General features: G+C 36.0%; 1 protein-coding gene across 1 annotated transcript in view; it reads right to left on the bottom strand.

Annotated features, from left to right (window-relative positions):
• LOC131150605 (uncharacterized protein At4g14342) overlaps positions 1 to 23,991 on the bottom strand; it is a 30,757-nt gene extending 6,766 nt beyond the window's left edge. Inside the window, exons 1-3 of the mRNA XM_058101430.1 lie at positions 23,842 to 23,991; positions 23,359 to 23,444; positions 2,381 to 2,504 (exon numbers count right to left, since the gene is read on the bottom strand). Coding sequence (XP_057957413.1) covers positions 2,381 to 2,504; positions 23,359 to 23,444; positions 23,842 to 23,847 — 216 coding nt within the window. The 5' untranslated portion in view covers positions 23,848 to 23,991. The remainder of the gene's footprint in view (positions 1 to 2,380; positions 2,505 to 23,358; positions 23,445 to 23,841) is intronic.
• Between the last annotated feature and the right edge of the window lie 2,878 nt (positions 23,992 to 26,869).

Genomic DNA, 26,869 nt, shown 5'->3' with positions numbered 1-26,869 from the left:
AATGGATCACATGGGTTTTCACAATTTTTTTAGGCTTTTTTTTTTATCAAAATTTTTTAGACTTTTGAAGCTGTTTAGATGATATAATTTGTTCTCTTTCATCCATATTGCAAATCTATATCACGTGTAAAAGTATGAACAATGTTAAATCATTTTGTGGACAAAAAATATCCTATATCTTTTGAATGTAATACTAAAAATTCCTGATAGAAATAAATTTCTAGACTATCTCTAGAAGTATGGATGGCGTAAATCAATGTGTGAACAAAAGTATCCTAATCTTTTTGAAGTATATTAAACATTCATAAAAGAAATTTATGCTATATACAGAAATGTAATTTTGTAAATCGTTTCGTGAACAAAAATATCATTATCTTTTAAAAGACCAAATATTTCTAAAAGAAGTAAATTTTCATATTATACAATAATACAACCAAAAATAGATAAAATTACATTTAGATGCCTAATTCTTGTTTAAGTATAAAAGAAGAAAACTTTCATTTGGTTAAAAAATAAAACAAACTAAGGCTATATAAACACATAAATATGTATATCCATATACTATAAATTAATAGAAGTACAAATAGGATAAATCATTTTATGAAAAAAAATAACTTTATATTTTAAAGTTAAGATAAAATATTCCTAAGAGAAAGTAAATTCAACCAATAAAATTGTATTTATAAAATTTGTTTTGGATAAATTAAATGTTTGAACCTTAAAAAAAAAAAAGAACAAAAAAAGAAACTTTATTTAGCTAAAAATAAATAAACTTGCAGTTTATGGCTAGTTCAGTACATATCATATATAAAATATGGTAAATTGCTTTGAAGACAAAAAAAATAATTATTATAATTTAAAAGTAAGACAAATAATTTCTAAAAAAATAAATTCAAGAAAAAATTAGATAAATTTAAATTTATCTTCAATAGGAATCTTAACCTAAAAAATATATATTTAATTAAAAATAAAACAAATAAAATGATATTAAAAATACTAAACAAAGGTACAATCAAAATAAAAGAGGTAATTCTTTTGACATCTTCTAAAATTACTGTGAAGTGCCTAACTACAATTAGATGAATAAGAATATCATTTTTGAAAAATAAATTCAAGAAATAAAATTATACACCTAGAAGTAACCCCATGAATAAATTTTAATTTTACTAAAGATTTAAAATTTTAGTATTGATAATTAAATAAATAGAACATAATAATTATAAGAAATTTAGGTAGCAAATCATAATTTAAAATTTGTAATAAATTTATTAATATTTTTATTGGAAGAAGTCAAGCATTGAGATCTTTTACAAAATAAAAATTAATAATCAATATAAATTTATATATTAAGTTTTTATTTATAATGATACATAAATATTAAAATTAATATTTAGCATAATGTTAACAACATTCTTGTCATACCATATCCTATATTTTTAAGTTTTTTCTTGTCCCTATATATATGTGGCATCATAATAGTATCTCAAGTCCTGTCTATGTTTGTGTTTTATAGTTTTAAACAAAATATAAATTTTTATAAATAACTTTGAAAATCCATACTTAAATATTTGTAAACTAAATTATGAAAATATATTACTAATTTGTTTTAAAAACGTATCTAAACTTCATTAAGAATTATAAACATGTCTTACATAATATTATTTACATGCAATCACATGCTTTACATTTGCTAGTAGATATAAATTGCAGTTTTATTCCGAAAAAAAAAGTAAGAATGAGATAACAGACATAGAAAACATGAAGAACGAACAAAACAGAAGGGCAGAAGGCACTCTCATGGCCACAAATTATTATCAAATAAACATTCAAAACTAACATGCTCTCCATCACATGTAAATATGCAACCAATGAATGTGTTGAGAAGAATACAAAACATATTTGAACTAAGGTAACAATTAAACTTTTGACTAACATATAGTGCGATCATGTTCAAAGTGAGATATCCTAAGCTTCAAGGTATGGCAGAGGAGAAAAACCATAATGGAGTAGTGCAGTGGCATTAACTCCCAGTCTTTAAAAGATATGCAACAACACAAGATTGGTTATGTGCCAGACCTATTGCAATGTCATAAAAGTTCAAGCGATGACTGATTAGGGAGATGACAAATGGAGATGGCTCCTTGATAAATCAAGAATATTAACCATTTTTTGCACAATGATGACAAAAGGAAATTGACTGAAGGCTTAAAAGGACAAGGGGGAAGGGGGGACCAGGAACCTCAATCCCATCAAAACCACACTTTCTTACCAACTTAATCATTGTAATTATACCTGAACAAGGGACCTATAGAAGGTACAAAGTAAATTCTAGCTCAACAAATAGTTATATTATCCATGATGATACAAACAAGAACCAAACCTGCATAAAATTGTAGCGTTCTCTTCCAACTGATTCATTTTCTGCAATAGCAAAATATGCTAGGATGGGGTAATGCCCAACATAGGATGCATAGCTGTCACGTTGAATGTTAACTGCCCACTCGCTGCATGACCAAAAATATAAGACATATAAGAACAACCCTTACATAACAACCAATCAAATTATAGAATAGAGACTTTCATGGCTGCCCGTGAAAGAAATATAAGAACAAGGGAGGTCCGTCATACAACCGACCTTCTCCTGCTTTTAAAGGGGCAATACACCCACCCCCCCCCCCCCCCAACCCCCCTCTATCACTGCATGACCAAAAATATAAAAGACATGTAAGAACAACTCTTATATAACTCTCTCTCCAGCTATATAAGGGGCAAACCCCCTCCCTGTGTCTACATGTGAAATGAAGAGGTGCAAGTGGGTGAGGTGTGAGTGCACACACACAAGTGAATTGAGTTATGCTCTAGTGTGTGCATGTGGGTGTGTGGGCCCACCCGTGTTTGCTTGAGATATAATTTCTTGGGTGAATGTTCTGTTTTGTGCTGTACACCAAGTTTCTTGCTACATTAATAAGAAAAAAAAATTTGGGTTTACCACTTGCAAGTCTCAACAAGTGGTATCAAAGCTAGGTTGTTTAGGACCATTGCAGAAATAATGTTCATGCCCAATCTGAGATTGTGCTGGACCTACAACTTGCAAGTCTCACCAGGTGATATCAAAGCCAGGTAATTTAGGATCATTGCAGAAATAATATCCATGCCCAGTCCCAGATTGTGAAGTCAGTTGGTCTAGACCAATCTTACTTGGTAGAGTGCAAGGTATCGAGCAAGTCACAATGGCAGATCTCACAAACATTCTAAGTGGAGTGGAAAAACTTAATAATTATAATTACTCAATTGGTCTACACATGCTGGTCCTATTTGCAATTTTTTATGGCAGCAAGACCATGCCTCCAACAGAAAATAAAAAAGGTTAAGTAGTGCATTAAGGCTATTATGTTCTTGAATCCACTGCTGAAGATGATTTACTTCTAAACATTGACGATTACAAGACATCCCAAAGTCTTACGGGATGCTTAGCATATATTTTTCTACGAAGAACACAACAAGGTTCCACCTATTAGGAAGTGACTTAATGAGGATCGCACAGGATGATATGACAATGATTATTCCACTAAAGTAAAGACTCTTTGTTGTGAATTTTCTCAACTATATTGTCAAGCTAGGGAAATGGTTGTAGTCTCAAAAGGATGAGTAAAAAGCTCTCTTTAATAACCGGGTTGATAAAGAGAGTGACAAATTAAATATGAGATAAAAAAACAGGAAAACTAAGCCAAGAAGAACACAGGAAGACTGGGATAGAAAGAGCTCTCAGCACGGGGAGCTCTAAAAAACAGCAAAACAAAAAGTGCTATAACTAAGACATGAGAGGACAATTTCACTCAGAATCTTCAGTTCAAATGGACAGAGAGGAATGTCACAACATCCACTTAAAATAAGAATGATAGAAAAAATCAATGGGAATTCAAAGCATTCTGAGGACATGTCAAATGAAGGGCATGTCCCTATTCACCTTTTGTATTACTGAATCAAAACAAGACTCAATTTTTGTCATGATAAGTGATAAATCAATTAATTAAAATAGTGATTGGCTAGTTGATTCTAGATGTTCCAGGGAAAGAGAGGTTCAAAGTTCGAACATATGCTCGAGTATAAGAGAGGAAAACGAAGTCAAGTGAATAAAATAGCATCATGCGTCATAGTGCTTTAATGACAAAACAATGACCAACAAATTAATGCCACGTGCCACTTAAGCCCCACCTGCATGAGTGCCCTATTCTATTAGTCATATATAAAATTAGAAAAAAATAAATGTGGATATAATTCTATAGAAAATTATTTAATAGTAATTAACACAGTCCAATGAGGTCAACATTCAAAACAGGATTTTGCCCTTCAAACACCTATAAAAAGAGGTGCCATTGAGACTCTCTAGATACAATCTTCCAAGCAGAGAAGCTCAGACTCAAAGCCTTTCGCTCAAGAACAAGTCATTCAAAACCTCAAGACAAACTTTTTTTTTATTTATAGGAAGAGTATTTACACAAGGGAGAATGAGACATCTCCCCATAAAGGCCTGGAATTATCCAGTAAAACCAGCTAAAAAATAACAAAAAATAATAAATCAGCATTCCAAAATGTTCCTCCAATCTCAATCTGACTTGTGGAAACTAATTGCTCTCAAAAAAACCAAACCAGTGCACCACAGGGAGGCCAAATACTGATTTTTTTCCCAAACCAGCACCCCATTTAATTTCTTCCCATTGAATATCCTTGCCTTACGCTCCAACCATAACCCCTATAAAACTGCGAGTATTCCACGCTTTCATAGGACTGCTAGTCCTTTCACCTATCAAAGCTTTTGAGAGAAATAGCGAACAATTCACCAACTGAAGAAGGGCAAAGCCAGCTCTCTCCATACATATTCCAAATCCTCCAAGAAAATTCACAGTGCAAAAGAAGATGAGAAGCTGTCTCTGAATTTTTGTAGCAGAGCGCACATACATCGGGAGAGAGAGCCTTCAAAGGTCTCCTAATTTGCAACAAGTTATTAGCATAATTTTATTTAGCACAACCAACCAAATGAAATTTTGAGGAGCCTTAGCATTCCTGATGAAACGATAGAGTGGGAAAGAAGAATTGGAGTGAGTCAAGTATGTCAAGAATTCAAAAAAGATTTACAAGAAAACATTCCCGACTGATCCAAAGACCAGGACTGAACATCCCTTCCCAATGAAAGATTAATCCCGTTCAATCAAGATAACAAAGAAGACAGCTCTACCATCTCCCTATCATTGAGAGGTCTCCTAAAATATAGATTCCAGCATAGTAGTTAAAAGCGTGCCTAAGCCGCCCCTAAGCGCAAGGCGCAGAGTGACGAGGCCAGCACCTCACCACTAGTGAGGCGAGGCGACCTTTAAGAGGCGCAAGGGGACGCACTGATGTGCCAGGCGCCGTGAGTTGCACCTTGAAAGTTTTGAAGCTATCAGCCTATTAATAAAGAAATAGCCAGAATGAGCCCTAGCCCTAGTTCGACTTGAGCCAATAGGATTCATTTGCAACTCTTCAAGCTAGCACAAAACTAGCCGGAACCTTTTTCTTCGACCCTTCGAAGTAGCACGACACCAGCAGGAGCCCTTCGCGAGTTCGTCTTTGAGACTTCAAACCAACAGAGCTTCGTGAGTTCGTCTTCGAGCCTTCGAACCAGCAGGAGCCCTACGTGAGCTCGTCTTCGAGCCTTAGAACCAACAAGAGCCCTTTGCAAGCTTGTCTTCGAGCCTTCAAACCAGCAGGAGCCCTTTGCAAGCTCATCTTCGAGCCTTCGAACCTCGCCTTCAAGCCTTCGTGAGTCGTCATTTCTTCTTCTTCTTCATTGCTTTTGCATTTAGGATACCAGGTCTTCAATCTTAAATGGATTCTGGAAGTGGAAACTCTACCTTTGCAAAGAAAGATCCTACATGGAAGTACGCATATTTGGATGATAAAAAAATAGAAATAATTTGACTTGCAATTTTTGTGGCAAAGTCACAAGGGGAGGAATATTTCGGGCAAAACAACATATTGTTGGAGGATTTCAAAATGTAAAAGAATGCTCTAAATGCCTTGCTCATGTACGTGAGGATATTACGGAATATATGTTGAAGAAGATATAGAGGAGGAGGTAAATGAGTTATTGCCTGACTTTGATGACATAGATCGGTATGGTCAAGATGAAGAGGATGAAGTTCAGGAAATTAACACTCGTAGCAAGAGAGTGCTTAGTGGTGGAAGTCGAAGTCAAAGTCAAAGTCAAAGTCAAAGTTCATACCAATCCACCTTAAAGAAACCAAAACAAAAGGGGCATATAGACTTGTTTTTTACTCTTGATCCAAAGAAAGCGGTTCAAACTAGGAAAGAAAGGGAAGATGAAGAAAACATTAATAAATGAGGCGTGCAAGAAAGAATTAAGACAAAAGGCAATGACAGAGTTTGCCAGGTGGATGTATGATATTGGAATACCATTTAATGTTGTACGTTTGGACAGCTTTGTAGTGGCACTTGAATTGATTGGGGCAATATGGTCCTGAAATAAAGTCACTTAGCTATCATGAAGTGAGATTTCCTTTCCTACAATAGTAAGTTAGTCGAATGAAAGAGTTGATGAATGTCCATAAGGAGGAATGGGCAAAATATGGATCCTCGATTATGTATAATGATTGGAGAGATTTGGTTGCTAATAAGGACAAAATAAATTTCTTCGTGAACTCTCCAAGGGGATCGGTGTTCATCAAGTCTATTGATGCTTCTAATATTGTCAAGAATGCAGATAGAATGTACAATTTACTTGATGGGATGGTGGAGGAAATTGGAGAATGAAATGTGATTCAAGTAGTTACTGATAATGCTTCAAACTATGTTGCAGCAGGTAAGAACTTGTTTCTAGAACTACATTCTATAGTGTATACATTGTTTATTTTAATATTTTAAGGGCTTCACTCCTTATTTTTGAACAAAGAAATTGTTGGAAGCAAAGAAGCCACATTTATATTGGACATCATGTGCTTCCCATTGCCTCAATTTAATATTGGAGGATATTGGGAAGATGCTTTCAATTCATATAACTTTGAAAAGGGCAATATTTTTGAATGATTATATTTATAACCGTGTTAGTGTGGTGAATTTGATGAGACAGTTCAATGGAGGAAAGGAGTTACTAAGGCCTGCGATTACAAAATTTGCAACTGCCTTCATCACTCTTCGTTCGATCCACCTTCAAAAGAATAACTTGAGGAAGATGTTTACTTCTGAAAATTGGAATACTACTAAATGGGCAAAGGAAGCAGCTAGCAAAAGAGCAGCTAGTATTTTTTTGATGCCTACCTTTTGGAGTACCATTGTCTATGCTCTTAAGTTGACAAGCCCACTTGTCCATGTACTTCTTTTGGTAAATGGGGAAAAGAAATCTGCAATGGGATACCTTTATGAAACAATGGATAGGGCTAAGGAAACCATAGCTAAGGCTTTCGGTGAAAGAAAGGATAAATTCAAGGAGGCATTTGAAATTATTGATACGAGGTGGGGATGCTAACTCCATCAACCTTTGCATGCAGCTGCACACTACTTGATCCCGGAATTTTTCTATTCAAACTCCCACATTTCGTAAGATGAAGATATCACGGTGGGTTTGTACAAATGTATTGCAAGGTTTATGCCAACCCTTGAGTGGTCTCTTTGGAATTGATTTGGTAGTGAGACAAAGGAAGATAAAAGCAGCAGGTAAAGTGGCATTTTTACTACCTCTTTCTATCTAAAATTATTTTTTCTATTTAGCTAGTAGGTATTCATTTAAAATTTATTTTATAACAGCGCAATGGTGGATGTCATTTGGATCATCGGCTCCAAACTTGCAAAAGTTTGCTGTGAAAATCCTTAGCCTCATGTGTAGTGCTACAGGCTGCAAAAGAAATTGGAGCATATTCCAATATGTAAGTCATTAGTATATCGTGGATTAAAGAACATGAACTACCAGTCTACTGCTTTTTAGAATCATTATTTACTATATTACTTTAAACTTTTTGCAGCTTCACAGCAAAAGGAGAAATAGGCCACCCCAGCAACATTTGAATGTTTTGGTATTTGTGAAATATAATCGAACTTTAAGGCGTCGATACAAAAAGTGTGACACCATTGATCCCATCCTTCTAAAGGACATTGATGATAGTAATGAGTGGTTGATTGGTAGGATGGATGGCAATTCCAATGAGAATGAAGAACTTGTGTTTGAAGATGATCTTTTGACTTGGGGTTCTATTGCTAGAGCTTCTAGAGTAAATAACACCCCCCCACCCCCGAGGCATCACACTAAATCAAGAATAAGTGCAAATATGCCATCATCTTCTAGAGGAAGAGCTTCACCTAGCAGTGCAAGGGGCCGAACCACAATGTTGGAACTTGTAGATGAGGATGAGATCCAAGTGGATAGTGTAGAGGAGACAGAAGAGGAAAAAAGATACTGGAGAAAAAAATCTGATGATGAAGAGGAAGACGATGATATCTTGGGAAACTTAGTTGATGATCAGTGATGACTGATGATTGAAGATGATTTTTAGATTTTAGACTTTGAAATCTTTTATTGTACTCTATTCTTTTGATGTTTCATTAAATTTCCAATTTTGGCATTGAATGTTTTGGCATTTTAAATTCAAATATTACAAAATACGTTCATATACCAATTACCCAATATAGGCATTTTGCACCATTTTAAAAATTGTACCCCTCACCTTCATGAGGCATGAGGCGAAGTCGGCTTCCAATACCCATTGCGTCTCAGTGCGCCTTGTGCCTTTGACTACTACGGATTCCAGGAAACCAATGGACTATACTCAAACCCCAACAAAGAAAGATATAGCTCTATTTTGCTTGGAGTTTAATCCAAAAACGTGAGGGAATGAATTGGATAAGGATGCAATACCCAATGAAGGGTCTTTCCAAAAATGGATCCAATAGCCCCTCCACACCTCAAGTTTAGTGTAAGAAATGAAAGAAGGATAAATCTAAGAAATTGACCTCCACAAACTATCCAAAGAACATATTAAACTAACATTGGTGTCCTAACCATTCTCTTGCAACCAAAACTTACTTCTTATTACCCTATGCTGAAGATACGATTCTTCTAAAGGGAAACACCATAACCACTCAGCTAAAAAAGCCATGCTTTTAGAAAATAACTTCCCTAGACCCAACCCTCCCTCCTTTATGACCTACAAACCTCACCCAACAAAATGATCCCTATGAACCCCCCAATCAAACCATAGGAAGTCTCTCATGATTCTCTCGAGCTTGTTAGCAATCCGCATCAAAATCCTAAAAACTGACAGGAAATATAATGGAATGATAGAAAGACAACTCTAGATCAAGTTAATTCTACCCCCTAAAGAGAAAAGAGCCCCCTTCCAACCATCTAGCCTCTTAGTAAAGAATTAAAGGACGATTTCTATAAAAAAATTTCAAAAATTATAACTCAATTGCAAAATCATTAAGAAAAACTTTCATTAATTTTCTTGTCCGTTTTGACGTGAAATTTGTGAGTGCAAGTACATAACAAAACACAGGCATTGGCACCAAACCCTAAAGATGAGATATACATACCCTAAATGGTTTTATATAAATCGAAAACTAGGCCTAATGGATCGGGTACAACACTTGGTTATTGATTTGATGATTCACTCAGAAATATGGACTACACCATCACAACATGTTTAGCCTAGTGGCTAGAACACATATGTACCGCTTCCGCTTGCAACGTGCAATTCATGGGGCCGAATGTGAAGAATATTTTCACAAATGATTAGTTGGCTCGAGACACAAAACGACCTGGATGACTTGAGAGCAAAAGCTAATGCAGTCTGTGCACAGATCAAGCTACAAAATTTCATTTTGGACAGAACTTCAATTTAAAGAAACACTGGAAATAAATTATGGCATATGGAAATTGTAAATAAAACTTTGAGAAATACTGAAATATATGATTTTTAACCATTTTTAAACAATAAAAACAAACCCAAATTCTGCTCCTCTATTTTTTACAGTTTTTATTCCACATTTCCTAAATATAGGTCATTGTACCTGAAATTCCCACAAATTTTCAGAGTTTCAGCCAAAATTTTGGGAATTTTGAAATTTTGGCTGAAATATTTCTGAAAGGAAAGTGGAGCCCAATTTTCTTCCGAAACCCCATGAAATCTGAAATTTCAATTCGGCAAAGTTCTGAAATTTAAGAACAAGAATGCTTTCGACACACTAAAGCAAGAGAACCAAAAGCATGATATGGTCATACAGTAGAAGTATTAGTACAATGCAGCCACTCAATATCAGCAAGAGAGTTATCTCTCCTCACTTTCAATAAAGCCCTCTTTGGGAAGTGGTTATGGAGGTCCATGAAGGAGAAAGACCACTTTCTGGGATATTATTGTTTCTAAATATGGGCTTGAGCATAATGATTGGACAACACACAATAAAAAGGGATCCTATGGAGTGGAAGTTTGCAAATTCAACAGGAAAGGATGAGATTATTTGTTTCCAATTTGTCACATTTCAAATGGGAAATGGGGCCAATGTTTACTTCTGGCAAAATGTGTAGCAAATATTGCAGCTGTCTTTCCTTCCATCTACAGCTTGGCTTGTGAAAAAAAAGCCCTTATCAGTCATCATCTCCAAATCACTGATCGGGGAATTTTTTGGAATATTCCTTTTACTAGGAATGTGGCAGATTGGGAACTTCATGCACTCTATGACTTTTACAGAATTCTTTATGAATTATGTTACCAAACATCCCCAATGAACCAAAATGGGCTTCGGTCAAAAATGGTGTTTTCACTGTTAAAAATTTCATCGACAAGCTCTCATCGATGGGAACAAATTGAAACAACTCCCCTTGGATTCACATTTGGAATACAGAAGCATCTTCAAAGGTTGCCTTTTTTTTTTTTTGGAAGTCCATACATGGAAATATTTTAACCCTTGACAATCTACATAAAACAAAGCTTACAGTCACAAATAAGTGTTTTCCTTGTATGGCTGATGCAGAATCAGTCAACCACATTCTTCTCCACTGCCCCTGGACAAGGAACTTGTGGAATTTAGTTCTATCCTTGACTGGACAGCAGTGGGTCATGGCAAATTTGGTTGGAGGGGACATTTGGGCTTGGAAAGTCATCAAAGCCACCAAGGAGAAGCAAAAGGCTTTGAACCTCATCCCTCTCGCCATCTTTTGGTGTGCTTGGAAAGAAAGAAATAAGAAAGCCTTGAAAGATACAACTACTCCACTTTATACTTGCAAAGAACAGTGGATTGCTGCTATCTCCAGCTGGTTTATGGGCAAATTGTTAATGATCATAATATAATACTTGATGTTTGCAACACTCTACAGAGTGGTTGATGTTTTGTACCACAGCATGGCATCCCCTTGATGCCTTGCTAATATAATTCTCTTTATTGATCAAAAAAACATATCAGCAGGAGAGTCAAGTTCGTATCTGAAGATCCAAGAAGGAAGTCTAGCAATCATGCTTGTAATGTTGATGATGCAAGCATAACCAAAGATGACAAGAAGGAAGTATGAAAAGCCAAAGACAACGTCTCAGTTCATTTCCAAATGAAGCATCTTTGAAATATCAAGGTGGCGTGGAGCACTAAGGGCCTATTTCCACTATTCATATGCCAAGAGAAGTACAGAGAGGATGATCAACAATATTTTTTTTGGATAAGAAAAATGTATAAACAGCTATCCAAAAGGGTACAACAGGGAGAGGACAAGAAGTCATCCAAAGTACATAAGTAGACAAAAGACAACAAAAGCAAAAACAAAGAACTATATTAATGCTGCCTTCCGGTCCCTAACCAAGTCAGGCAGCAGCACTTCCCAAAGAAATCCAAAACGAGACCAAGTACAAAGCTCTATTCCACAACAAACTGGGAGAGGTAGTTCTACACTTGAAAATTTCTCACAATCCTCTAGCCATAAAGTCCAAATAATTGCAAAAAACGCATTGCACCAAAGAACTTGTTTCCCTACTCTAGCCTGAACCCCAATATCTCACCAAAAGGATATCGTTTGCCACCTGTGGAGACACCTCAGCTTCACCCAAAAAAAAAAAAAAAAGCATTCCAGAGATGAGAGAACACCTTGCAATGAAGGCAGGCATGAGCATTCATTTCACTGTACAAAAACCAAAGAAGACTCATTTGGAGGTAGCACAACGAATTCTAATGGGTGAAAGGAACCATTGACTTTAGGATCTTATATAAAAGAGGAGAAGCAAGCATAGTGGTAGGGCACTGCCATGCCAATTAAGTTCAATGATATAGTATTCTACATTGAGTAAGAACGCGGAGGTGCATTATTACTTCATCAAAAAGATTACCTTAAGGCATGATTGTGATGAAGCACATCGAGACAAAAGACCAAGTTGCAAACTATTTAATTGGAGGACTTGGTTTTTGTAGATTTGAAAAGTATTGAGTTATGGCTCATATTTACAAGGGTTATTGTCACAGGGTCCAAGTCTTTACTGCACACCTTGACACCGTGATGGCACCAAGTTTCTCTTGGTTAAGCCAATGACAGACAGGTTCATTAGTTAAGTCTTGCAAGTGTGTGACAATGAAATAACATTCACAAGGCAACAGTGTTTACAGGAGCAACATCTCCCATCTCTTATTCAAGGACAAGGACTACAAACTCCTAACATGTGCAGGAACCCATGAATGAATTCCCTCTAGTGTCCCATTCCACCCCCATGTCATATTAATACATAGTTAACACCCACAACTGCCCACGGTCTATAGCTGACAATCCCAACTGCCTAGGTTGTGTTTGACAAAGCTAGGATTTGCCAACAAGTTATGTCTATAATTATGAGGCTAGAAACATGCCTAGATGTCAACCCACAAAATCATCCTTCAGCCAAACCTGTATATCAACCTTACATTGAAAACTATCAAGAAACTACCCTGCCTGGTCAAGATGTCAACACTGCAACATTTGATATTTATACTGCCCACTATCGATGGATCAACACCTTGTGTCAAGCATGGTTTCCCCTTAACCATGACTTTTTTCATGCACCAACAACACCATATGTCAATGAGGCACTTGACATACACGAGTTAACCATTTCACCATGTCAACTGAAACCAGCCACCGTAAGCAACCTTGTCAAGGACCATGACCCCAACGATGTCCACCCCTAACCATATTGAGTAGACAACTTAGCATCTATGAGCTCCCACTTTAGCAACATAGATTTTCCAACCACTGAATATCAAGATAACCCATAACATGCCATCTCATGCTACTACCTTGGCACATGAGTTGCCCACACGTGTGCCTTGGCAATGTCAAGCTAATCAAGGGTATGACAGTTATTCAATAAAAGAATATAAATAAGTGGGAGGTTTCATGTGGAAAGGCACAGAGCCTGAAGGGCCTTGAGCATGTGAAGCTCCCCCTCCCCCTCGGGCAACCCCTCAAGGAAGATGATAGAGTATTTTGAACCAAGGCATAGTCTCATTACATTATTGTATGAGGATATTTTAGGATTATTCATATAGGGACAATATAGATACTAGAAGTTGAGGCTTGAAACCCCAAGATAATTTTCCTTAACAACATGACAAAGGTTTCATAAGGGCTTTATGCACATAGGCACAATATTGAATCACGTAAATTATTGTGCTCTTATTTTATCCTATTTTTCTTTCCATTTGCTCTGTCTATGTGGATAATCCTAGGGTGTATTTCACAACAATTGGTATTAGAGCACCAAGTTTGTTTTTTCCTAAGATTTGCATCTAGGTTGTGGCAGGGATGACCATGTAAGTTTGATGGGAAGGAAAATTTAGCTTGTGGTAGATGCAAATAGCTAATCTCCTTTGCTAGTTCAACAAAAGGTTTACATGACGATGCTAACAGGAGAGAAATCGAAAAAATATGGGTGAAGATGATTGGATGGACGTAGAAAACATCGCTTTTAGTGCTATCCGATTCCGATACTATTTGGCAAATTATGTTTTATTTGACGTGATATGAGAAAAAGGCAAAAGGTCAAGAGCAAAAATGGAGAGCTTGTATATGGCAAAGAGCAATCATTACTATTTCTTTGTTTTAGATTTGTATCAGCAAATGAATCAGCTTAATCAAATCTCAACTCAAAGGGGATGTGAATATGAAGATAACGATTCATGCTGTTATCCTCCCTCCTTGTTTCGTTTGAAAACTTGGTTGCAAAGCTTCTCTATGGAAGTCCACCGTGTGCTATGAAGAAGTTTATGGGGTTCCCAAGTTGAACAAAGCCACAAAGAAACTCAACAAAGAGGGCCATGAACTAGAAGATGCTGCCAAGGCCAAGAATACAAGAGGAACATCCAAGGTAAAGGGTAAGTAGAAAGGTAAACCAAAGGCCAAAAACGTTAAAAGCTTCAAGTGTAAATGGAAGGGGTACGGATTTTCCTCTTCGAAATAAATAGGAATACAAGGACCAACCTTCAAGCTCAACCAATGTGGTGACAACAACAACAACAAAAAGCCTTACAAGTCCCATTAGGTGAGGTCAACTACATGAAACCATTCCCACTAATTTGCACAATCAAGGGCAGTCTCCTGAGGTAGATTAACAGCCATTAAATCCTCACTTGTTATCTCATTCCATGTTATTTTAAGTCTTACTTCCATCCCTTCTACTTCTATTAACAATAACTAGCTCTCCTCCTTACTGGTGCATTGCTTGGCCTAAATTTTAAATGCCCAAACCATCTAAACAATACCTCCCTTATCTTGTCTTCTACTGGTGCTATGCTAACTTACTGTGAATATGTCTATTCCTTAATCTATCCTTTAACCTTATACCACTTATCCACCTTAGCATTCACATTACAAAAACTTATACTTTTCAGATATGTTATTTCTTAATTACCCAACATTATGATCCATAAAGCACGGCTGGTCTTATAGCACAGCTGGTCTTATAGCATGGCTGGTCTTATAAGGAATTTATGTTAGATAATTAAGGTAACAATTCTTTCCATGATGCCTAGACTATGGATCAGGATGGATGGCTCCATTCATATTGTCCATGCAGGGAGTGATTTGATATCTATAGGGGATGTGATGGTGGGTTCTTAGGAATGATCATCATGCACTATTACTATTATTGGTACCGTGAAAGTTATAATGTTTAATGGAATGGTTAGAACATTATACAATGTCATACACATTCCAAAATTAAAGAAGAACCTTCTTTTTCTCGATTACTTGGAGAAGTCTCTGCATGGACTTTTAATAACCACAAGCAGTGGAATTCTAAAGGTGTTAAAGGGTTCTATGGTTGTGACAAAGGGTAAACAAGTTAACAACAATATGTATCAACCACCAGGTATTTGTGGGTAGTGCAGCAGCTGTTTCATTAACACTAAGCTCTAACATATGCATTTGGAACATAATTGAGAAGGGTTCACAGAATTTCACATGAGAAAATTGCTAAAAAGGATGAAGGAATGTAGAGTTCACTTCTATGAATATTGCTTTCTTAGGTAAATGGTGTAAAGTAAAATTCAAGTCATCCTCCTAGAAGAGCAAAGGGATCCTAGATTATGTTCACACAAATGTTTTGAGGCCTACAACAATACCAATAACGAATGGAGCTTAGTGCTTTCTTAGCTTCATCAACGATCACTACAAAAAGCTCTGGTTTTACTTTCTGAAAGAAAGGTCAAAAGTGTTCTCTAAATTCAAAAAGTTGAAGGTTAGGGTTGAATAAACATACACAAAAGTGAAATGTATCAGGTCATATAACAAGCCGCACCAATACAATATGCGCATACGAGTTTCTAAACTTGTGGGAATTTTCAGACATTTTACAATTTGTTAGCTTCTGCAACAGAACGGAGTGGCTGAGAGGATGAAAAAAACCTTGTTTGAAAAGGTTAGGAGAACCAAGCCTCGAGCAAATTTACATTGTCTCAAAACATATAATAAGTGATGCTGATTACATCTGCCTAAAAACTTTTGGACAATCTTATATGCACTCCTACATTCCCCTTTACCATCAACAAATTTATATGGTTTCAATAAATTTAGGTAGGAGAACCATGTTTACAGGCTGAGCAACCAAGGTAGTGGCACAAGAACTTCAATTATTTTTCCTCATTGTACAGCTCGAAGTAATCACCAAGGTAGTGGTACAAGTACTTCAATTTATAAATGAGAGTATCAGAGATACCCAAAGTGAATATGACTCTTGTGTTTACTTTAGAGTTCTAGCAAAACATTTATTATCTTCCTGGTATCATATATGGATGATATGTTAATTGTTGCAAAGAATATGAACGACACAAATTATTCAAAAAACTCTAGTAAGGAATTTGCAGTGAAAGATCTTGGTCTTGCAACAAAGATCCTTTAGATGGAAAACATGTTGGAGAGATTTCGCATAAGTAGTGCTGCGCATGTGTCTATCCCATTGGCAAATCATTTTAGATTATCGAAGATAGTGTCTATTCCACGGCAATTCATTTTAGATTATCTTCAGCACAATGTCCACAATCAAAAAAGATGTGGAGGAGATGTCAAGGATAACATATGCTGATGTCATAGGACTATAGTAGAAGTCAAGGATACCATATGCCAGTGCTATTGAATTCTTAATGTATGTCATTATTTGTACTCTTTGCAAATGTAGTTAATATGGTAAGGATTAACAGATAACCGTCAACTTAGCAAAGAATCAGGTTTATCATGCTTGTAGAAAGCACAAAGCATCAGATATCGTAAGATACGGGATTAAGGTTTCATATGGAAGGTGAGAGGAGATAGCCGTCAACTTAGCAAAGATTCAGGTGTATCATGCTTGTAGAAAGCACAATGTATCAGATAACATAAGATACGGGATTAAGGTTTCATATGGAAGGTGAGAGGTTTGAATGGCCCTAAGCATGCAAAGCCCCCCACCCCATCCCAAGTACGATTTCGTACTGAGGAAGGCCATAGTGTCATTATATTGTTGTACTAGGGAATTTGAGGTATTTCACATGAGGGGTGTATAAAAATTGTAACTACGGGTTGAAACCCTAAAAGATTTTTTTTTTTTCTTTTTAGAAAAAAAAAAAATTCATTAAAACAATAACAGAAAAGATTGTAGAGTAAGGAGGATAAGGCGTCCTTAAAAAGAAGAACAAATAAAAATAAAAGAGTTACCTTAATACTGCCTTCCAAATTCTATGCATATTGAACAGTGAAACAAACTCAAAAACCTCAAAAGAATGAGCTAAAGATGAAGCAGAAAAAGTAACTTTATTCCCAAAGCAAGTTCAGAGTCGTATGGTCTTAAAAAATCTAGCATTTCCCTTCAGCCAAAGTGTCCATAGAAAAATACAACTCCAAAAAGTCATCCTTCTTCTATCCTTTCCAAAACCCTGAAAGTTAATCGCTTTGCAAAGCCACACAAACCTCAGCAAAGCAGGAAAAGAGATTGTTCCACTAAAACCTCGCCACCCCACAATGCAGAAATAAATGACAATTAGCCTTGTTTTCTTCATGACATGTCATGCATAAATCTGGCACAAGAACCTTGAGAGGCCTCCTAGTCTGAAGTAATTAATCCTACTGAGAATCAAAGTCCAAATGAAAGATCGAATCTCAAAAGGGACTTTAGCCTTCCATGCTAATTTGTCCAGATGGAATGGGCTGGCATTTAGAAATTTTGTAAGATGAATGAAAAATACTTTGAAGAAAGGAACCCAAAGAATCCCCAATTCAAAGCCTGGCATCCCCCCCTCATATTAGGATTAAAAGAATTCAAAAAATTCACACGACAAGTGACCTAGTCAACCTCTCTCTCTCTCATTGAGACTCCTACAAATGGAAGTCCCATGAAACAAAACCCCTATCAGAGGAGTAAAAATATGAAATTGGTGTGTTATGGATGGAAGCGATCTTTATGAATGCAGCACTAAAAATTCCAATGAAGTTATACCCGCCCAATATCCTCCCAAAAACAAGCTTGATCACCAATGCCCACAGCAAAAAAAAAAAAAAACAAAGGGAAAAAATAACAAGATACCTTGAAACAATTCCCAAGGGCTCACATGAGTAAGAATGCTACTCCTCATGGTATCCCACCCATTCCTATGAATACTATACTTGCTCTTAATTACCTTGTCACTTGTGCCATAAGGAGTTAAACCCCAAGAGAAACCTACATAATCATTTGCCTATAAAGGAGACATTATTAGAAACCACACCCCCCCCACCCCCCCCCCCCCCCCCCCCCCCCCCCCCGCGCGCGGCCCCTAACCAATTTCCAGCTAACAAGGTGATCCCTCTGTCCTCCCCCCACAAGAAGTCTCTTACTAACTTCTCCAAGTTCCCAACCACTTACATGGGAGTTTACAAAAAAAAAAAATACAAATTAAACAGAAATATTAGATAGGGAAGCACTAATAAAAGAAATACTACCTCACAAAGAGAGGTAACCCTTCTTCCACCCCTCTAATCTTTTCCTTACCCTTTTGATCACCAATCCAAGAGAGCAATTGACAGAGGATTGCCGCCAAAGGAAGGCCAAGATACAAGATAGGTAAGGCCAGAATATCGAACCTTACTAGAGATCTTAGGCCCCTATCTACCTACTACTCAGATCAATACCTACTAAGCCACTCTTAGAGAAATTTATCTTCTAACTCAAAATCTTCTAAAAAATGCTAAGCAAATCATGGCTTTAAATAACTATAGCAGGTAGTGTAACATAATGGTAACGACTATAGCGGGAAGTAAGAGTAGCGGATATTACATAATGGGAAGCAGTTGTAATGGCTTTTCACTAATCTATTAGGCACATAAGACATACAAATAATACAATAAATTAAACAAGTTCTATTTTTTTGTTTGTTAAAGTGATGAAAATCTAATAAATTTAGGCCAACAAATTATATTGTATAACTATAACCGAAGCTTTATAATTATAATGTAGAATCATAAAATTTCTTATTAAATAAATAAAGTACTAACAACTTGAACAAGGAAAAAAAACTAGAAAAGAAAAGAAGGTTGAAGTTGAAAAATATAGAGAGATGTCAAGTTATTAATATCAAAATAAATATTTTTTTAAACAAAATAATGTTCACATCAAAATGTTAATTAATGCGTTTCTTTTGAATATTAAAAAATGAATAAATAATTTTCGTATCATTATCTTCCTCATTATAACACCCCCCCCCCCGACATAGCTTATCGAGAATTATTCATACAAGAGAAAAATAAAAAAGAAAAATAATAAAATTCTTAAAATAAAATATTTTTTTTTCCATAGCAATCTTGTAGCGGTTACGTAATGGCTGCAGGGACCATTTTGTAACAGCAAGAATCTGTAACAGTCACTACAGCTGTAATTTTTCTTCCCACCGACTTAACAGTGTGTAACGGTATTGAGAGCCTAATAAACCGTTATGTAACAGTCGCAGCTGCTATTTAAAACCTATTTTTATCAGTAAAAAGAACTATATTAAAGGGGCAACAAGGGGATGCCAACCCAGAGTACGAGCAGTCAACCCCCTTGCAGGGTGTCACAAAAAACAAAAACTATATTATGATCATTCACAACTTGCCACTGTGCCAGCTGGAAACAGCCGCAACCCACTGCTCTTTACAAATCTAATCAGGTGTAATTGAATCTTTAAAGGTTCTCCTGTTCCTTTCCTTCCAAACACACCAAAAGATAGCAAGAGGAATAAGATTCAAAGTCTTTCTCCTTGGAGGCTTAAATACCTTTCCAAGCCCAAAGACCCCCCCCATAGAACTGGAAGTAACCCACTAATGTCCAGTCAAAGACAGAGCCATAGTCCAAAGGCTCATAAACCAGGGGCAGAGTAGAAGGATGTTATCACCTAATTCTGCATCATCCATGCAAAGAAAACGCTGGTTGGCCACTATCTAAAACCATGAAAAAGCCAATAAGAACCTTACAAAATTTCTCAACATCGTTCACTAAGAAAATAGTATCGTCCACAAATTGCAAATGAGACACCTCCACCTCCTCCCTGCCAACCACAAGGCCCACTAATCACACCGAGACCATAGGCATGAAGCACAAGACAAGCCTACTCAACCTATCCACCACCAGTGCGAGTAAGAAAGAAGATAATGGATCCCCTGGTCTCTAAATCCTTGAAAATCCTGAACCAATCACTGGCTTGGCCATTAACAACCACCAACATATTAGTTGAACTAAGGCATCGTCTAATCCATCTACGTCACAAAGGCCCAATTGCCAAAAAATACTTTCTAACCAACACCTTGTCCAAGAAATCCAATTGACCATATCATTAACTTTCTCGAAATATAATTTAAAAATGATGCCCTTTTTACCCCTACTTTTCATGTCCCGAACCACCTCAGTTGCTATCAAGACAACATCTAAGATTTGTCTCTCTTTGATAAAGGTTGGCCAGAGATACCATTTCGCCCAACACTTCCCTAAGCCTCCTCAACAAGACCTTGGTGAGGATCTTCTGCTCACATGACTTATAGGCCTAAAATCCTTCACCCTCCAAGACCTCTCCTTTTTAAGAAAAGCAGAATTAATGCTCTTACACACTACTCCATTCCTAAGGAATTCCCCAAAAAAAACCTCATCACATCATCATTCAACACTTCCCAGCTATCTTGGAAAAAAGCAATAGTGAAATTATCCAGTCCCAGGGCTTTATCCTACCCATTTCAAACACAACCCTTCTAACCTCCTCCCATATAGAAGGCCTTTCTAACCAATTTGCAGCCTCCTCCCCGATGGGTTCCCAATCAAGCCCCTTTACCATCACCAATATAAAGCATTTTATAGAAGTTAGTAACCCCCTCATTGATCTGCACCTAATCCGTCACCACACTTCCTAAATCTAACTCCAATTCTTTAATCAAAATCTTCCTCCTCCTCCCACTAGCCACCATATGAAACACTCTAGAGTTACAATCCCCTTCCTTTACCCAACAAACCCTAGATTTCAGAGGCAAACTACTCTCTTCCCTCAACAACAAAACCTCCAACTCCCTACAAAAGTGAACTCTTCTCCCTCCACCTTCTTCTCCAACGAACCACACTCCCCAATCTATCCAACCAAATCATATCAATCGAGATGCTATTTTCTTCTCCTTGATATTTCCAAACTCCTCTTTGTTCCAAAACTTATCTTTGAAAAACTTCAACTTTCTCATCACTTTAAATCCTTCCCACCCTTGAACATGGCACTCCTTCCACTAATCACAAATCTTGTCACAATAGGAAGGGTTTGTCAACCACATATTACTTAAACGGGTAGGGCCCCATTAAATGGGATTAGAACTCGAAAGGACTGGACTATGATCAGAAGTGGGCCCAATCAACACGTCTTGTATGATATTTGAGGAACTCTTCCTAATCACTTGTAAAGAGGAATCAATCTACCCAAGACAAGGCTTGTCTTCCCGCGCCCCCCCCCCCCCCCCCCCCCCCCCCCCCCCCTCCCCTCCCCTCCCGGCATTCAAATAAAAAAAGCTATTATTTTAGGGCACATCCCTAGGAGTTTGAGAACACCTTCCCAAATAAAATAATTGAATTTCCTCATACTATTATTCACATTAGAAACCCATACCTTCTCCCTCAAAGTATGGGTAATATATTGAAATCATCCCCACCACCTAATACGTCATCCTCACCACCTAATATGAATTACATAGTCTATACAAGCTAGCCAATTCTTCAAAAAAGCTATTAGCAGGGCTACACATAGAAGTGAACCACCAATCCCTAACACCTTTAACCTCTAGCAAGATGACAAGGAAAAATCATAAAAATCAGTGTTTTAAAAGGCTCAATCGAGGCTCACCTCAAGGCACAACATGCCTAAAACGCCTCAAGGCTCAATCTAAAATACCAAATTCCAAAAAAGCTAATACATTATATGCTGAGGCTAACGCATTTTTACAAAAGGCAAGCCTTTTGCGCCTTTTTAGTTGAGGCTTACGCATTTTGGTTGTGTGATTCTTAAGTAAAAAATTGGTTAAAAAATTTTAACTACATGTTTGTGTAAAAGGAATCTCATAATATGAGTTGATTTCTAGAACTCTTGAACCTCAATCTTTTCAAAATAACAGAGAGTTGTATCTTAGATCATGAATATAGTTTGAACTATGTAATAGTACAGCTATCTCTTGTCATGATTTATATCATGTATTCAAGTAGCAATTTTTGAATAGCCGACGAGTAGTTTGCAAAGTATATACAATTTTTCTTTCTTAGATTATATTTGTGATTTTCTTAATTTTTCTTTATTTTTAAAATATATAAAATTCATTTACATTTTTTAAATCTTAAAAATAAATTCTTAAAAGGGTTACGCCTCACCTTTTAAGGGTTAAAATGCCTCGCCTTACGCCTTCGCCTATTAATACATTAATAAAAATAATCATTTAATGGGCCACATCAAGTATCCCAAGCCATTATTACCCATCCCCACGAAGGCCCTTGAAGAAGGAAAAACCACCCACTCTTTGAACCTCACGTCCCTAATGCTCCTAAAGAGTTGAGTATCGATCTCCCCTAACTTGTTCTTCTACAAAATTATAATATCAGGGCTGACTCTATTAACTGAATCCACAACAATCCATCTCTTCCCAAACCCCCCTAGGCCTCTAACATTCCACGATATAACTTCACTTAAAAACATACTTGACCCCTAAAAAACTGCCCCCTTTCACATAACGGACTAAGGAAGCCAATCTACCCAATCAGCAATATTTTTTTGAGACTTTGTAGATGGAGGCACACTACCAAAGCATGTAAAATATTGAATGCATATTTTCTTTTATATTTCTTTCAATCTGTTGGACGTGTGAATAATCCTAGGGCATATTCTACTACAAAGAGTCTAGAAGCCAACTGGGTATAGCTATTGATCAACATTGAGAAAGTGTGTAGTTGTTAAGGGGGATCTCATGAGGCATTGTAGTTTCATTTCATAGCAGCCACAGTCGTGACTGCATGGCCACCTCACATGGAGGTGTCTCAAGGAATCAGATAAAAAAAAGTCAGTTGTACAACCAACCTTCTTCCACTATTATTGGGGCAAGCCTCCTATTCCATCTATGTGTCTCGTGGGTGTGAAATGAAGTGAGCCTACTAGTGGGTGAGATGCGAGTGCATACACACAAGTGAGTGAAGTTATACTTGAGCGTGCATGAGGTATAATATCTTGGCCTAGGAGAGTGCTTTGGTGTGAGCTGGTGAGTGTATGGAGCTGGGCACCAAGTTTCTTGCTACGCTAACGAAATCGTTTTTTGTATGGTCTACCACAGTACCACTTCAAGTCTGAAAACAAATAAAGATAGAGAGAACCTACAATCTATTCAAGTCTGAATGCCCTGTCCCAACGTATTTAGCTTGAAGATGCTCGAGCTGAGAATTAATATTAAATCTGTCACTGGCCTGCACAAATATAGAAACAGCAACTATTGTTAATTTAAAGTATAACCAGTATCCAGGTTTTTTTTTTTACCCTTATATGAATTTCAGTTTCAAACACAGTATATCCACCAAAGCCCCTTCATTTAGCAACCAGGCAAAGTCGGAGCTAAGGAAGACAAAAGAAAAACAAATTTATGTTTTGCGTTGCTCAGTTTCCAAAATTAAGAAAAAATCAGTAGCCTCGTGTTGATTTTTTTTCTCAGCAAACAGAAGGGCCATCAACTTTTCGCATTGAGCATCGACTAAAGGAGAAAGATGGGTTGTCATCTTGTCAAGGGGTCTAGGGTTTTGACAGATTATACTGTTAAAAGAAATTTGCAGAATAATAAAGGAGCATCCAATCTAATCAGAAATTTACCTGCATGTTGGCTAATGAGAAACACGAAAACTCGCAGGCGAGGTAAGCAGCCCAACCGAGTCGGTGATTCTAACTGGAGCGCAGGGGCGGGCGTGTGCGCTCCACCACTCTTCTTTCCGCCCATTTGGTTTCGAAATAAAATTAAAATAGGAAAAAATTTGAGGGAAGAATGAAATAAAAATAAAAATAAAAATAAAATTATCTTTAAAATATAATTATTATTTTTAATTTACAATATAAAATAATTGTAAAAAAGATTGTTATAGTTTTTTTAAAAACGTTTAGTATTTTACAAAGTTTGCCATAATAGGATGAAGAATTAGTTTCTTTTTATAAATTCTCATAATATATTATTTGTTTAATTTTTAATTATTATTGTTTTTATTATGATTATTATTTATTTTTGATTGTTATTATTATCATTTTTTTATTTTTTAATAATTATTGTCCTTAAAAAATATTTATTTTATAATTTTTCATTTTTTTAGTCATTGTTCTTCTTATTCTTATTAGTTTTGCCGGAAGCAAAATACGGAATTGTGAAATACTAAGATATGACAATAGATGTAACAAGATCAGAGTAATAATGCTATAATAAAAAATATACAGATACAATAAGTAAAATAATAATACAATATATAGACAAAAATAATATAAAATTAAAATTTGTCTTACTTTGATTCTTCACAACAACTTTGTTTAAGATTTTGGTACAACCTTGATAACTAGTGTTGAACACTCTTGGGAGAATTACAATAATAGTAAGGATGATTACAAATAAGAGAAAACAAGAATTTAGAAAACTGGTAATTGAGAAGTTAAAGAGGCTTATGGAATGCACTAAGGTCTTCCAAAATTGCTCTCCCTTAATGGTTTTCAACTCCTTGAATTTATAAACAAAAGATTTGTCTATCAGGTGACCCAAGTCATTCCTTCTGCTTTTTCTTATTTTGATCACAACCGTTTTTTAACTTTATTTCTTACCAGACAACCACTTTAATCTTTGTTAAGAAATCTTTACTTTAATAGTTGTCAAGTACCAATAAGTTAACTTTATAGTTGGTAGGTTGTCTTTTTGTGTTGACAAAATTATTTGAAATAGAAATTGATTTTGTAACAATCATCTTCATTATCTTGCAAGTAATTTGTCTGAGAGGCGTTGTCATCACTTGTGTTTGTAGAAATTGTATCGCTCAGGATCTGAAGTAACTCTTCCTTAGTCTTAGCAACAGCTAATCTCATTTACATTTGGGCTTTTGTCATTAAGCCAAAAGAGGGAATATCCCTTATTTTGTATATAAAGGGTTTTTGTCTAGGCATCTTTGTAATCCCAATAGTTGAATTCCGTCGAGGAGAATGGTCGAGAGAATTTCTTTGTCGTATTAAGGTTATTCCCCCATTGTTTTGGGGATAGGATATGATAAATCTTCTTTTTTGCAAAGGCTAATTTTGTTGAATCATGTTTGTTAAGAACTTCAAAGATCTCGACTGATCTGGAATCAACTAAGATATGATTAATCTTCATTTTTATAAGGCTAATTTTGTTGGATCATGTTTGTCAAAAACTTCAAAAAGCTTGATTGATTTAGTATCAACCAAGATAAATTTATAAAAAAATTTGTCCCTTTTCAATACCTAAAGGAATTCGATGAAATTCCTTCTTATAGATTGCTGCATTTGGTTTAGATTGAATGTTCAGTTTGCTTATTGCTTTATCTATAATGTTTATTTTTTGTATTGCATGATATAGCTCCAATGAATAGTTGAATCAATTTATTGTGCCTTATATGCACATAGTATGGAGAAGCAAATTTTAGTCTTATTTAACAATATGCATAAATTAAGGTGGAGCTTGAAATTATACCCTCTAAGAACACTAATAGATTGTCATCATTAAAAAAAGAGAGATTGTTGGCTTTGGAGGCTACATGAGCTCAATTGTCATGTTTTGATGATAACAACCCATTAGTGGTTCTAGGTATACCAATCTTTGCATATCAAGTTATGATAAGTACAAACTCAAATGCAAAGATTAAGTAAAATCGTAATAGGTTAGACATCATCAAAAAGGGGGAGATTGTTAACCTTAGTAGTTACATAATCATATTTAATGTGTTTTGATGATATTAACATATTTGTTGTTTCTAATGTATCTCTATATTTGCATATCATGTTAAGTACAGGTACAAGTGACAAATACATGAAGTACTGAATCAAAGGCAAAGATTGAACCGAGTAGACGTTCGAGTAGGAAAGATTAAGAAGGACACTCACTCGGAAGAACTCAAACATATCCAAGGAAGCTCGTATAGAATTATATGTAATGGGGAGTGTTGAATTATATATAATGGGGAGTGTTTGAGGTAGGAATTATTGTAACTCTTGCAATTTTGTTTCACACATGATTTATAAGCAATAGTTGAGCAAAATTGCATGTGCATACTAGGACACAAGAGTATATAGGATTTCACTAAGTCACAAACTCAATACTCATGGTTTTCAAAGATAAAACAAAGAGTTTGACAAAATATCCTATACTCAAATATGTTTTCAAATATGATAAGTGTTAAGTGGTATTTGTGTCATAATCTTTTACATACTTAGTCCAAAACAAGTTTTATGTCCTAAAGCCTCAAGAAAATTAAGTATATATTCATAAGGATAAGTTTTAAATCATATTAATGTTATAATCTTTTACAAATTTAGTCCTAGATGGGTTTAAAACCTCAGTTGTGCACCCCTCAAATTTCCTGAACATCCTTCGATATTTGGGGCATAACTTTTGCTAGAAAAGTCCAAAAAGGGCAATCTTGGTATCTATGGAAAGCTAAAAAAGAACCTACAACTTTCATGTTGATGACTTTTTCTGATTTGGGCAATTTGCTGACAACTGCTACTGCAGCTTTCTGGCACTCGTTTCTCTTTAATTGCCTGAGTACACTGTCTTATGATTTTAACACCTAAAGTCATATCTCCATCAATCACCACCCTGTTTGCCATTGGATGACCCAACTTGAACTCATCTTTC

Source organism: Malania oleifera, chromosome 3 (assembly GCF_029873635.1).
Source record: "Malania oleifera isolate guangnan ecotype guangnan chromosome 3, ASM2987363v1, whole genome shotgun sequence".
NCBI classification, from domain to species: Eukaryota; Viridiplantae; Streptophyta; class Magnoliopsida; order Santalales; family Ximeniaceae; genus Malania; species Malania oleifera.
The sequence above is the reverse complement of the archived record's forward strand: the minus strand, read 5'-3'. Positions and strand labels throughout refer to the sequence as shown.